Source organism: Schistocerca nitens, chromosome 5, assembly GCF_023898315.1.
Source record: "Schistocerca nitens isolate TAMUIC-IGC-003100 chromosome 5, iqSchNite1.1, whole genome shotgun sequence".
Taxonomy (NCBI): Eukaryota; Metazoa; Arthropoda; class Insecta; order Orthoptera; family Acrididae; genus Schistocerca; species Schistocerca nitens.
This window is the reverse complement of record NC_064618.1, coordinates 18395549-18409914: the sequence shown is the minus strand read 5'-3', so window position 1 is coordinate 18409914 and position 14366 is coordinate 18395549. Positions and strand designations below refer to the sequence as shown.

At 44.7% G+C, this 14366-nt stretch overlaps 1 protein-coding gene across 5 annotated transcripts in view; it reads left to right on the top strand.

Annotated features, from left to right (window-relative positions):
* LOC126260117 (neurexin-1a) overlaps positions 1 to 14366 on the top strand; it is a 2420624-nt gene that overhangs the window by 1695243 nt on the left and 711015 nt on the right. For all 5 annotated transcript variants that reach the window (XM_049957356.1, XM_049957358.1, XM_049957357.1 and 2 more), the window contains exon 8: positions 5919 to 6071. In XM_049957356.1, the coding sequence (XP_049813313.1) occupies positions 5919 to 6071 (153 nt within the window). The remainder of the gene's footprint in view (positions 1 to 5918; positions 6072 to 14366) is intronic.

The following is a 14366-nucleotide window of genomic DNA, read 5'->3' as shown; positions in this document are numbered from 1 at the left end:
GAGACTTACATTTTCCCCATAAATATCACTGCTATAATTTGCAGTTCTTAAGCAGCTTTCTGTACGTAGTACTACGTGATCTCCACTGCTTTTTAGGGACGCTTCAAACACTCACACTTCGTTGCAAATGCTGCGGCAGGATTTTAATGCACCCGTACAATGGCTGTTGAATAAGTGATGCAATACATTTTTTCTCGCAAATTTCGGTAAAAAAATGGCGGAATTTATTTCCGCTTCAGCTCCTGTAGTTACATGAAGTTCCGATAGGTGGGGGCGCTGTACATAGCTGTACATAGATGCAGGACAGCTCCCGTCTGACAAGAGAAAGTTCCCACACATTCTGAACGCAGATCAAACACGAAAACAGGAAGAAGGTGTACTGAACTGTGAAAAGAAAAGGAAAATAGAAGCAGCGAACTGTCTGAGAGCAAGGCGTTCAAGAAAGAGCAACCTCTAACAGTAACGGCGTCGTGGGTTAAGTGGTCACGGTGTTGAACTGCCAAGTGGTGTCGGCCAGTAGCTCAGCGGGCTCGGACAGAGGAATATCTGCCCTCTGCAACAAAAAGTCCGTGGATCAACGATTAATGATGAACTTGAACAATCGTCATGGGATGTCCGCTCCGAACAAATACAACGGCCAATAACGAACAAAATGACATTTAAAAAAGCGAAACAAGAAAAACAAAAAAATGGCAGTACGAGCCGTGTTCAAAACTCGGTCGTTGCATCTTTTTCTTCCTCACAACATTATCAACTGTCCGTCCGGTTCTTGAAATGTTTGTTCTCTTTCTGTAGTCATGGCAGCTGTCATTCTATAGATTGGTTTTAGAATAAGAGTAATGTAAGAATACGTTACAGTCGCAAGTAAATGTGATGAATAGTAAGAGCTGGCGAGATGTCACATAGATGTCTCACAGAAATAAAAACAACAAATAAAGGGTTGTGAACGACGTTACAGCAAGGAAATTCAAGAGTCAAATTTCCAGAATTGAACGCAACTTCAAAAACGTCAAATCGTATGTTTTGACAGAGCACAGAGAAAGTGTGTTATTGTGAAACTGCTGTGCTCATTTGTTACAGGTCATCATTTTCTTGCGATTGATCACATTCACGTTTATACGAACATCTACGTATATCGGGCAACGAGCCACATCTCACTCACCTCCAGTTGTAGAAAAGAGGTGCACCGAAAAGACCTTCCTATCAAATGACACACGTACTGTCAGTAATGCCGTGTATGACACAAAAGGCATGTTTACCAGTGGAGGATTCGGCTGACTTGTCGCCTTCTCATCAGAACTTTGCGGTTCCCATTCGAAAGCCTTTCCACTGCTAGTAGAGTAGTTATGCAGAATTAACTGTCATTATAGGTCTCTACCTGTTCCAAACGGACGTTACACCACGACACAGATGCAAATTTCATTAAAGCGAACAGCAAAAAATAAAATAAATAAATAAACATTCGTGCGAGGGAAATGTGAACACAGCTCGGCCGCTTGGCAGTCGACACCGTAACCACTTAACTACGACGCCATCTGCGTTCCCGGCTGCTCTGTTTCTATTTTGCTCTTCTTCTTCTTCTTCTTCTTCCTGTTTCGACGCTTGACCTGATGTTCAGTTTGTGACGGGCTGTCCAGGGCCAGCGGGCCCTCTCAGCGCCAAACCTGAGACTGGTGCGACGGGGACTCTCCCTTCCCGCATGTCATCAGCGCAACAGGACAGGCGAAATCGAAGCTCCCCAGCGAAGAAATCAGTCGCGTCACCTTCCACATCCCGACTGGGATGCGCCCGCCGTTGTGGCCCAGTGGTTCTAGGCGCTTCAGTTTGGAACCGTGCGACCACTACGGCCGCAGGTTCGAATCCTGCCTCGGGCATGGATGTGTGTGTTGTCCTTAGGTTAGTTAGGTTTAAGTAGTTCTGATGGCCTCAGATGTTAAGTCCCATAGTGCTCAGAGCCATTTGAACCATCTTATCGACCAAGTTGAACATCGCCTACACAGAAACGACTTTTCTCTGAGACTTGAGACTTAACGCCAGGCCAGCCCAGGCCAGGCAACCTCCATACTCGCTGACGAGGGCGGCGAGGGCGGCCGCAGAGCGGCTGTTCACGGCTGGACTCGGCCGACTAGTGGTTCGGGATGGCACAGAGCATTGCAGGCATTTTGTCACTCGTTGCCAGGTGGCGGGCAGACATGTGAAGGGCACCGTTACGATGCGATCGGTCCTCGATACGGCGATTCTGACTTGCGGCGGCAGGACGTGGTCCACCGACACCTCGAAGACGGGTGTGGCTGCCCTCCCGCACCTGGCCAGCGTCGCGCACACGGCCTGGCGCCGCTCGGATCCCGACACCCACTGGGTGACTCGACCGGCCGGCCAAATGGAGGCGCACAGTGAGGCCGCGTTCAAGCTCTGTCAACTGCAGACAGCGCTGTCTCGCACGAGGGCGCAGCATCTCCGCGTCTTTCACAGTAATCACGCTGTTCGAGATCCTGCCAGGCCTAATACTAACGCTAATGCGTGCTGGTGGCCGCTCCATCTGCCACAGAGGATTGAGGATCCGATCACTTACACATCCGCCAACGGTGTCGGCGTGCACCAAGTTACACCGCCATCCCACCGTATTTCCTGGGTGCTTCAGTTGATTCCGCCCCCTCCGTATAAGAGCAGACGAGAGGGAATGTAACCTGACCAAACAAGCCTTCGCTTTTCAGTGTTAGAGACACTGGAGATCATTGTTGTAATGGAGAGTACAGTATGCAGTCTCTGCCCAGCACATTCACTGACTGTCTGACCACTTTCGGACAACATGATTTCTTTTACATGAGTTCCATGCGAGAAACTGTATGCTTTCCGCTTTGTTACAGTTAAGCGTTAATCTATTTTCCTTCTGATGTTTCTGATTACTTTATATTTACATGTCCGTCGACACGGATCCTCTGCAAATCACACTAAACGGCCTGCCAGAGGGTTCGTCAAATAACAATAATTCTCTGTCTTTCCACCTCGAACAGCACACGAGAAAAACGGACAGCTATATCTTTCCGTGCGAGCTCTGATTTCCCTTGTTTTATTACGACGATGGTTCCTCCCTATGTAGGTCACTGTCGACGAAACATTTTCGCATTCGGAGGAGAAAGTGAGTGACTGAAATTTCGTGAGAAGATCGCGCCGCAACGAGAAACGCGTGTGTTTTAAGTATGTCCATCCCAAGCACTGTCATGTCCGCGACACTCCCTGCCCTGTTTGTCGATAACACACAACGTGCTGCCCTTCTTTGAACTTTCTCTATGTACTCCGACGATCCTATCTCGTACGGATCCCACACACCGCGCAGCAGTACTCCAAAAGTGGACGGACAAGCGTACTGCAGGCGGTTTCTTCAGGCCCATCTGTTGCATCTTCTAAGTGTTCTGCCAGTAAAACGCAGTTTTTGCTTCGCCTTCCCGACAATATTGTCCGTGTGTATTTTCCAATATAAGTCGTGCGCAACTTTAATTCCTAACTATTTATTTGAATGTACGGCCTTTAGATTTGTTTTATTTATCGTGTAACCGAAGTTTTAACTGATTCCTGTTAGCATTCATGTGGATGACCTCGCACTTTTCATTATTTAGAATCTACTGCCAATTTTTGTACCTAGAGATTTGTTAATCGTTTTGCGATTTGTTTCGATCTCCTCGTGATTTTACTACAGGATAACTGACAGCATATCAGCAAACAATCTAAGACGGCTGTTCAGTTTTTCTCCTAAATCGTTTATATAGATAAAGAACAGGAGAGAGCCTATAACACTACGTTGGGGAACGCCAGGAATTTCTTTTGTTTCAGGCGATGACTTTCCGCCAGTTACTGCGAACTGTGGTTTCTCTGACAGGAAATCACGAATACAGTTGCATAACTGAGACGATGTTCCACAAGCACGGGATTTGATTGCAAACAGCTTCTGGCAACGGTGTCAAATGCCTTTTGGGAGTCTGAAAGCACGGAATCAATTTGAAATCCCTTGTCGATAGCGCTCAACACCTGGTGTGAATAAGAATCTAATTGTGTTTCACAAGAACGATGTTTTCTAAATCCGTATTGACTGTGGGCCAATAGGTCGTTATCTGAGAGGTAATTGGTAATGTTCGAAGACAATATATGTTCCAAAATCCTGCAGCTTATCAACATTAATATGAGCGTTAAGTAGGGAGCTATTACATCAGCATACTCTAGAAGAAACCCATTAGGTGTACCTACTGGATGGGAAGACTTGCTTTTATTAAGAGACATAAGTTGTTTCACTACTCCGAGGATGTCTGCTTCTAACAAGGGAACCTCCCCATCGCACCCCCCTCAGATTTAGTTATAAATTGACACAGTGGATAGGCCTTGAAAAACTGAACACAGGTCAATCGAGAAAACAGGAAGAAGTTGTGTGGAACTATGAAAAAATAAACAAAATATACAAACTGAGTAGTCCAAGTGTAACATATCCAACATCTAGACTATATAACACGAAGAGCGCCGTGGTCCCGTGGTTAGAGTGAGCAACTGCGAAACGAGAGGTCCTTGGTTCGAGTCCTCCCTCGAGCAAAAATTTTACTTACTTTATTTTCGCAAAGTTACGATCTGACCGTTCATTCATTGACGTCTCTGTTCAGTGTAATAAGTTTAGTGTCTGTGTTTTGCGACCGCACCACAAAACCGTGCGATTAGTAGACGAAAGGACGTGCCTCTCCAATAGGAGCCGAAAACATTTGATCGCAAATTCATAGGTCAACCGATTCCTCCACAGGAAAACACGCCTGAAATATTCTATACGACACTGGTGATGGCATGTGCGTCACATTACAGGAATATGTTGTCGACCCACCTAACTTGCACACTTGGCGAATGGGTAAAAAGATTCTTCTACCTTGCCCGATTTAGGTTTTCTTGTGGATGTGATAATCACTCCCAAAAAAGTGATGAAAACATTGAGTTTGTCGCATAAACGGTAACAAATGAATGCAAGAGTTTCACAGTCGCACAGTTTTCCCTGTGCTCTGTCAAAACATATGTTTTTTACGTTTTCAAATGTTTCCGTGCGTAGACCGTCAAATTATGTATATGTCCAAGCAAATCTGAACATGTCCTGGAATTTTGGAGAGCAAAGTTGATCATGTCTGAGTGCATGAACTTTGATAATTGTCTGAAAATAAAAAATTAAAACTTTTCACTCGCGGGAGGGTTGAACCAGGGACCTTCCGTTCCGTAGCTGCTCACGGTAACCACGGGACCACGGTGCTCCTCAGTGAACAGGTACCTTAATGTGACATATCTTGCACACGGACTACTCAGTTTGTATATTTTGCTTATTTTTTTCATAGTTCCATACAACTTCTTCCTGTTTTCTCGATTGATCTGTGTTCAGTTTTTCATGGCCTATCCCTGTGCCAACTTATAACTAAATCTGAGGGGGCTGCGATGGGGAGGTTCCCTTGTAAGTTACTCTTGTTGACAGCTGTTCTGGATTCGAATTCTGGAGTATTTACTTCGTCATGTTTGGCGAAGGAATTTCGGAAAGCTGCATTTAGTAACTCTGCTTTAGCAGCACTGTCATCGATAGTATTTCCATTGCTATCGGTGAGAGAAGGCATCGATTGTGTCTTGCCGCTAGCATACTTTACATACGATCAAAATCTGTTTGGATTTTCTGCCAGATTTCGAGGGCTAGATCGACAGCTGTGTCATTTGTATAACGTTCCATATCCTTCGTAACTGACAACAATTTTTGTCTCGTCTGTCAGGTGTAGTGACACGTTACTGATAAAAGTCAAGAGAAGCAATGGACGCAGGGAAGCAGCCTTCACCCTCTACGCTTAGCGAGCATTCCTTTCTCTAGCGTACAATTGAAATGTGGAGCACCGGTGCAGCGTGGTACCTGCCCGCAGGTGGAGTTCACGGCGGACACGCTCAAGCTGAACCTGATCGACCTGGGCCGGCGCGACAGCAAGCTCATCGCCGTGATCGGCCACGTCGACTTCATGTGCCAGGAGGTCGAAGCCGCCGACCCGGTCACCTTCACCACAAGCGACTCCAACCTCGTGAGTACTTCTGCTGGCCGCGCTCAGCCATGTGCCTGCAGTTGCGTGCTCGACGTGTTGCTCTGTTTCAGCTCAACAGTTTCTTCACTTTTGTATGCGTGTTTTTCTTCAAATGAGTTCTGCCATCTTCTCCGTACGTGTAGCACACGAGTTAAAATCTTCCACATGTTGTGAAACCAACTCCTGCGCTGTCTACTATAGACGCACGTTTGTCAGATATCATTTTTGTGTGTGTGTGTCTCCTAATTCTTTGGTGGCATGGCATGGGGAACACCTCGCTAGAACTCACAGAAGTGAAACGAACACAATCGTTTTGCAGTCTGTGTAGAGATGTCAGCAGTCGTGTAATCAAAACCGTTACACATGTGTCGAGCGACTCACGCTAGAGTGACCTGCTCCAATCACTCCACGTACGTATTTCTGTCCGTATGTCACAGGTACAGAACAAAGTCGTATGTCTTATAAGAGGCGGAATCTATTAAAATTGTACACGTCGGGACTCTGCAGTTGAGCAATTTATTCTAGACAGCCAGTTGCTTAATGATACGTGGTAACAGTCGTGGCTGTGCAGAGTATAACGTGAAACAATTAGTACAGGGAACAGTATTCCGGCTAATAATCCCAACACCATCTTTTACTGGCCACTTAAGCGTATCTGAAAGTGAGACAGTTAAATACAATATTTATTGATCGAACTAAAATCATTTTATTTCGCCTTAACACACAGTAAGATAGTAACAAACACAAAGCGCGCCGTGGTGAACGACGGATCCGAGAAGACCAAAGAGATCGGCTTCCTTGGCATCCGTCCATTCTCGATGGATAACGAACGGAGTCGCATACTTTGCTCAGAGTCTTAGCGCCGTCTGTGGCTCAAAAGTCCCACACGGCAGTGGTAGTCTCTGGGCACGTGGAACGTGGCGGGGCTTCGAACATAAGCCGCTCTCCCTTCTCTTACTTGTGCGCGTTCGTCCTCTACGGGCTAGACCTCATTTCGCACAGTTAGCCACCTCTTGTCATGGTCATTAGCAGTACTTTCCCAGTACTTGGACGAATACCAGCCTCGGCCAGACTTCTTCTGCAGACCTCTTCCCACCGGCTCCCCCGCCCTGCTGAATTTCTCCGTGCAGCAGTGTTTCCACCACACGCTCAGGGTCCGTGCGCCTCACGTGTCCCAGACACCTTAGACGTCGGCCGATCTGAAGCGCACGAATGCTGTAAGGCTTCGGTGTTGGCTTCTTTATCTCTTCGAGAGATCAGAGGGAGACAGAGTAGATGAAAGCTGTTCAGTCGAGATTCGTGTTTACCAAGAGACGGCCGTGTCTCACAGCTGTAGAGAAGGGTGCTGAAACACGACCGTTGCGAACTTTCAACTATTGTGAGCGGTCTATTGTTCAGTACTCTGTTTTTCAAGTGAGCAACGTTAGATGATTATTTTTCGATTCTCTTAGTAATCTCATTGTCCGTAGACAAGTTGCTGCATACTGTAGATCCGAAGTAGGTAAAGTCATCAACTACCTCTAGAGAACTGCCCTCAATGCTGAAGGATGAAAGGTTGATGGTGCCCTGCGCCATGATCTTCGTCTTTTGGAGGCTGATGTTTAGGCCAAATTTTTCACGTGCATGTGATAATTTATTAATTACATAGTGCACAACATCTTCTGAGTCTACTAACAGAGCTGTATCACCTGCTTACAATAGCTCACCAATAACAACTGTATTTACTTTGGTCTTGGCAGACAGTGTTCAAAAGATTTCCATCAGATATAGTATGTAAATACACTCCCTTATCACGATCTTTAAAGCCAAAGAGAAAAGATCCCTGCTGTACACCGCTAGTTATAGGAAATGCTTCCGATGTTCTACCGTTGAAGCAGAGTGTTGCTTGCGTTTTCTCATGGACAGAGACAGTTATTTTTAGTTTTCATAAAATTACGATAGATATCCGCAGTAGATTTGTGACTGTCATTGTTGCTGCGTAGATTAAGCGGACACAAAAGAGATTTTTACGCAAGGTTGTGCAATTTTGACTCAGAAATAATGAAATGGACAGCCCAACAGAAATGAAGTATAATTCACAGACTAGAGATGTCAGGTACAGCATACAATCGTAATCAGTCATCCAAAAGTATGGGATTCGATCCCTGATCAGTTTTAGATTTGTATCTGTCAGTAATCAGTCCTTCAGTAGCAGGATGATAGGACTCCTAGCACACTTTTGATATTAACTTCATATCAAAAATAATTCATCAGCTAATTACCCCCACCACAGATGGCATCATGTGTTTTCCCTACCCCTTCCCATCCCCTCCCACTCCCCCATCCACCCATTTTTTAGTAATTTGGAATTATCGGAGGAAATTCAAAAAATGGTAGGAATTTAAAAATGGTGAAAATTTCAAACCAGGCGGAAATTTCCTAGTCCCAAGGTTATGCTGCTCTCCCAATTCACCACTCACCTGGGAATTGGCGGGAAATTCAGATTGAAGGTGTCCTTTCCGGGACTTGAACCCCACTCCTCCAGGACAGAAAGCCCAGGTGCACCCACCAGCACAAGGGAACTGTCCACATGCATGAGAGGAAAGTTAGGTTAGTGTACTTTATTTGTTTTTCTTGGGAAACTGAAGTAAAGATCGGTACAAATTATGTAATTAATAGTTAGGATCAGTCCTCATTACAAAAATATATGCGTCGCGCGATGGTGTAGTGAAATATAAGTGGATACTTCCTGTGAATTATTATGGGTGGAGGTTATACTCAACAACCGAGCTAGGTTAATAATTGGCTCCTTTCACCGACCTCCCGACTCAGCAGCATTAGTGGCAGAACAACTGAGAGAAAATCTGGAATAAATTTCACATAAATTTCCTCAGCATGTTATAGTCTTAGGTGGAGATTTCAATTTACCACATATAGACTGGGACAAAAATGGTTCAAATGGCTCTGAGCACTATGGGACTTAACATCTGTGGTCATCAGTCCCTTAGAACTTAGAACTACTTAAACCTAACTAACCTAAGGACATCACACACATCCATGCCCGAGGCAGGATTCGAACCTGCGACCGTAGCGGTCGCGCTGCTCCGGACTGAGCACCTAGACTGGGACACTCAGATGTTTAGGACGGGTGGTAGGGACAGAGCATCGAGTGACATTATACTGAGTGCACTATCCGAAAATTACCTCGAGCAATTAAACAGAGACCCGACTCGTGGAGATAACATCTTGGACCTACTGATAACAAACAGACCCGAACTTTTCGACTCTGTATGTGCAGAACAGGGAATCAGTGCTCATAAGGACATTGCAGCATCCCTGAATATGGAAGTAAATAGGATTATAAAAAAAGGAACGAAGGTTCATCTGTTTAGCAAGAGTAATAGGAGGCAGATTTCAGAATACCTAACAGATCAAAACGAAAATTTCTGTTCCGACACTGACAATGTTGAATGTTTATGGAAAAAGTTCAAGGCAATCGTCAAATGCGTTTTCGACAGGGACGTGCCGATTAAAACTGTGAGGGACGGGAAAAACCCACCGTGGTTCAACTACAAAGTTAGGAAACTACTGCGAAAGCAAAGAGAGCTTCACTGCAAGTTTAAACGCAGCTAAAACCTTTCAGACAAACCGAAGCTAAACGATGTCAAAGCGTAAGGAGGGCTATGCGTGAAGTGTTCAGTAAATTCGAAAGTACAATTCTATGTACCGACTTGACAGAAAATTCTAGGAAGTTCTGGTCTTACGTTAAATCATTAAGTGGATCGAAACAACATATCCAGACATTTTGGGATGATGATGGCATTGAAACAGAGGATGACACGCGTAAAGCTGAAATACTAAACACCTTTTTCCAAAGTTGTTTCACGGAGGAAGATCGCACTGCAGTTCCTTCTCTAAATCACCACATGAACGAAAAAATGGCTGACATCGAAATAAGTGTCCAAGGAATAGAAAAGCAACTGAAATTACTCAACAGTGGAAAGTCCACTGGACCTGACGGGATATCAGTTCGATTCTACATAGAGTACGCGAAAGAACTTGCCCCTTTCTAAAACCGTGTACCGCAAGTGTCTAGAGGAACGGAAGGTTCCAAATGATTGGAAAAGAGCACAGGTAGTCCCAGTTTTCAAGAAGGGTCGTGGAGCAGATGCGCAAAACTATAGGCCTATATCTCTTGACATCGATCTGTTGTAGAATTTTAGAACATGTTTTTTGCTCGCGTATTATATCATTTCTGGAAACCCAGAATCTACTCTGTAGGAATCAACATGGATTCCGGAAACAGCAACCATGTGCGACCCAACTCGCTTTATTTGTTCATGAGACCCAGAAAATATTAGATACAGGCTCCCAGGTAGATGCCATTTTCCTTGACTTCCGGAAGGCGTTCGATACAGTTCCGCACTGTCACCTGATCAACAATGTAAGAGCCTACGGAATATCAGACCAGCTGTGTGGCTGGATTGAAGAGTTTTTAGCAAACAGAACACAGCATGTGATTCTTGAAGTTTTCCGGGCGGACATAATGTTCCATCATCTTTCGGGCGTGCACTCTCAGGACAGCGACAATTCTTCTTGCGATATTTCGACTAGAAAACTCCCAGCCATCTTCAAGGCGAGTCGGAGACTGAGTTCATAGCGTTTGCGTGTGCCTGTTTATACGGAGAGTCACGTGATACAAAGCTGCATGCGTCAAAGATATCAAAGTCGCCAGTACTGCGCTAGTCATAGATAAGATGTATATAACAAAGATAAACATATAAGCGCAGAGTGCAAACAAAATAGTGATGCTGCGAATCGACAGTGTTTGTAAAAAAATAATTAATCTTTAAAAGTGGTAACATCTGTCGGAAGTGAAGATGCAGAAATTCTTTCAGAACGAAGGTGTGAAATAAGCGGTTTCCATGCATTGTCAAGATGAAATCCTTCGTCACGGTTTAGCAGGTTGTCGACTAGTTGTATTTCGACAGCTTCCTTAACAACTGAGTCCCAGAAAGATGAAGCAGTAGTTAAAATCTTAACATCTTTATAATCCATGGCTCCGACTCGCCTTGAAGATGGCTGGGAGGTTTCTAGCCGAAATATCGCAAGAAGAACTGTCGCTGTCCCGAGTGCACGCCCGAAAGATGATGGAACAGAACACAGCATGTTGTTATCAATGGAGAGACGTCTACAGACGTTAAAGTAACCTTTGGCGTGATACAGGGGAGTGTTATGGGACCATTGCTTTTCACAATATGTATAAATGACCTAGTAGATAGTGTCGGAAGTTCCATGGGGCTTTTCGCAGATGATGCTGTAGTATACAGAGAAGTTGAAGCATTAGAAAATTGCAGCGAAATGCAGGAAGTTCTGCAGCGGATAGGCACTTGGTGCAGGGGGTGGCAACTGACCCTTAACATAGACAAATGTAATGTATTGCGAATACATAGAGAGAAGAATCCTTTATTGAATGATTATATGATAGCGGAACGAACACTGGTAGCAGTTACTTCTGTAAATAGCTGGGAGAATGCGTACGGAACGATTTGAAGTGGGATGATCATATAAAATTAATTGTTGGTAAGGTGGGTGCCAGCTTGAGATTCACTGGAAGAGTCTTTAGAAAATGTAGTCCATCAACGAAGCAGGTGGCTTACAAAACACTCGTTCGACCTATACTTGAGTATTGCTCATTAGTGTTGGATCCGTACCAGGTCGGGTTGACAGAGGAGATAGAGAAGGTCCAAAGAAGAGCGGCGCGTTTCGTCACAGCGTTATTTGGTAAGCGTAATAGTGTTACGGAGATGTTTAGCAAACTCAAGTGGCAGACTCTGCAAGAGAGGCGCTGTGCATCGCGGTGTAGCTTGCTGTCCAGGTGAGTTTCTGGATGAGGTATCGAATATATTGCTTCCCCCTACTTACACCTCCCGAGGAGGCCACGAATTGAAAATTAGAGAGATTCGAGCGCGTATGGAGGCTTTCCGGCAGTCGTTCTTCCCGCGAACCATACGCGACTGGAACAGGAAAGGGAGGTAATGACAGTGGCACGTAAAGTGCCCTCCGCCACACACCGTTTGGTAGCTTGCGAAGTATAAATGTAGATTTGGATGTAGAAGGAACGCCTCAAAACGCAATGTAGCTCAAAAATTGACGATGTTATATAACGTGTTACCTTACGGGAAAAAAATTTCACAATACCACTCGAAACTAGTGGCAGAAGTACTCCAACCCTACGTAGAATGATCCCTTCACCAACAAGCTGACAGGAAAATGGCTGGAGAGGAAGGGTGCTATTTTTATCTTTGGCAGGAAATGTGTTCCGCTGGTGTTGGACAGAGCAGAGTTTAACAAGTGTATAACGGATGTGCATGCAGCTGAGGACTGTTGTTATCGCTGTCTGATATCAGAGTTTGCTACAGGCTCTCCAGGCTGCACTGCTGGACAATCAGTCTGCAGCCCGGGTAATCAAAATTCAGGAAAGCCAACACATGGCACCACAACCGACAGAAAATGCATCACTGCTCTAAGTACACACGAAATTGTCATGAAAAAACCAGCACTCATAATCAACAGCTCCTAATGCAACGCGAGTATTTGGGATTAGAAATAATCAATGTACCACAAAAGAACGGGTTCAAAACGTTTGGAAGAGCATAAGGGAAATTGTAGGAGAAACGGAACGATCAGCTGTTGCGGAGCATGCTTTCCAGCCAGGGAACCACCATATTCGTTTCGAGGAGACGCAAGTACTAGGGGCCACAAGCGGATATTACGAAAGGCTCTACAGGGAGGCACTCGAAATCGCTAAACACCCTAATAATTTCAATCGTAAGGAGGAGCCGTGAAATTAAACGGTATATGGATGCCGGTGTTAAAGAAGATGTGTACCACCCGTCCACTACTGTGTGATGGCAACGGCGATCGACGGCAACGGACAGCGGCAAATTGCACTGACGTTTTCAAAACACGTGACGTCACGCTGCGGCGCGGGAGCGCGCGGACACGGAATTTAGCGGCAGTCAGTAGCGAGCCAGTGGGTGTGTTGGACCTTCCATCGAGCTACAGACCCCCTTGAAGATGTCTCCCGCAGACGGGGACGAAACGTTAGGATTTGACAAAGAGTTCAGCAACCGACCACGGCATAACAGCCCGGATAATTATAATGGAAAAGAATACATGTCACTGTAACAATTGTATTTAAAATCAACGCACTTCTTACAAGCGAGGATCTGTTAACGAAAGGAAACACAATTTTGACGATAATAAATATCCTGTTTCCATGAAAATTTGTTTAGTCCATTTTCTATTAGTTTTGAGAGGAATATCGGTTTAGCTTTCATGTTCGACTGCAGGATACAACTCATCTTTCCCTCCCCCTGCTTCACGTTATATTGCGGCATCCAACGAAGTGAAAAAAAAAAAAACGCTACAGCACTAGCACCAATTACAGATGACCAAATTGGTCAGTGGTATACATTTGATAGATCTATTAACGTGTTGCACAGCTCCTATACACGTCCTCTCTGCATAAAATCGAAAACAAACTTCCACTATTTTGCCGGTTAAAACTGCCGAGTGCTGCAGAAATTCCATGTTATTTCGAAACTGTCATCACAGTAAAGGGGAAGCGAGAATTCAAACTCCACCGAAAAAATCTGTGTTACGCGATTATTTTCAGTTTGTTGCAAAATTACAAAATCAGCACCTACAAATAAACTGCCATTCTCGTGTGTATTACAGACATTACATACACGTGAAATAACATTACACAATACAGCCTTTCACTCCTTTCACTCCATTTGCTCACATGTCGAAAACATCACATTCATTCTACGTTTTACAACATCAGGCTTCAGTTCGGGAGGATGTTTCTTTCTACTTTACAGCTGGCTCTGTTTCACCAGAGCTATGCTAATTCGCACTGGCATTTGCGAAACACTAAAAGAAAAGAAAACAAATCGTGAGAGCTTGTCTTGTAATAGAACATCCTAATGTCACCCAGTAGAGACCCCTATAAGATACCTCTGATACATCGAACACAATTACTGTCTGTGTGCTGATGTCTGACATTTTTCCACCATAACTTCCCTCTACTGGCTTGTATTTAAAGTTGAAGCAACCCTTACTTCAAGAAATAGTACGAAATCAGCAGACTATTATTCGCAATACCAACAGATTCTTGCATTGTAGTTTCATAATCAATTTCATAATCACAGCCTGTGCCGCACAATCTACTCACATGTCAGGAAAAACACTATCATGTCTAGGTTTCTCAATGAGCTATAATTCAAGTGATGTTTACTTTAGAATTAA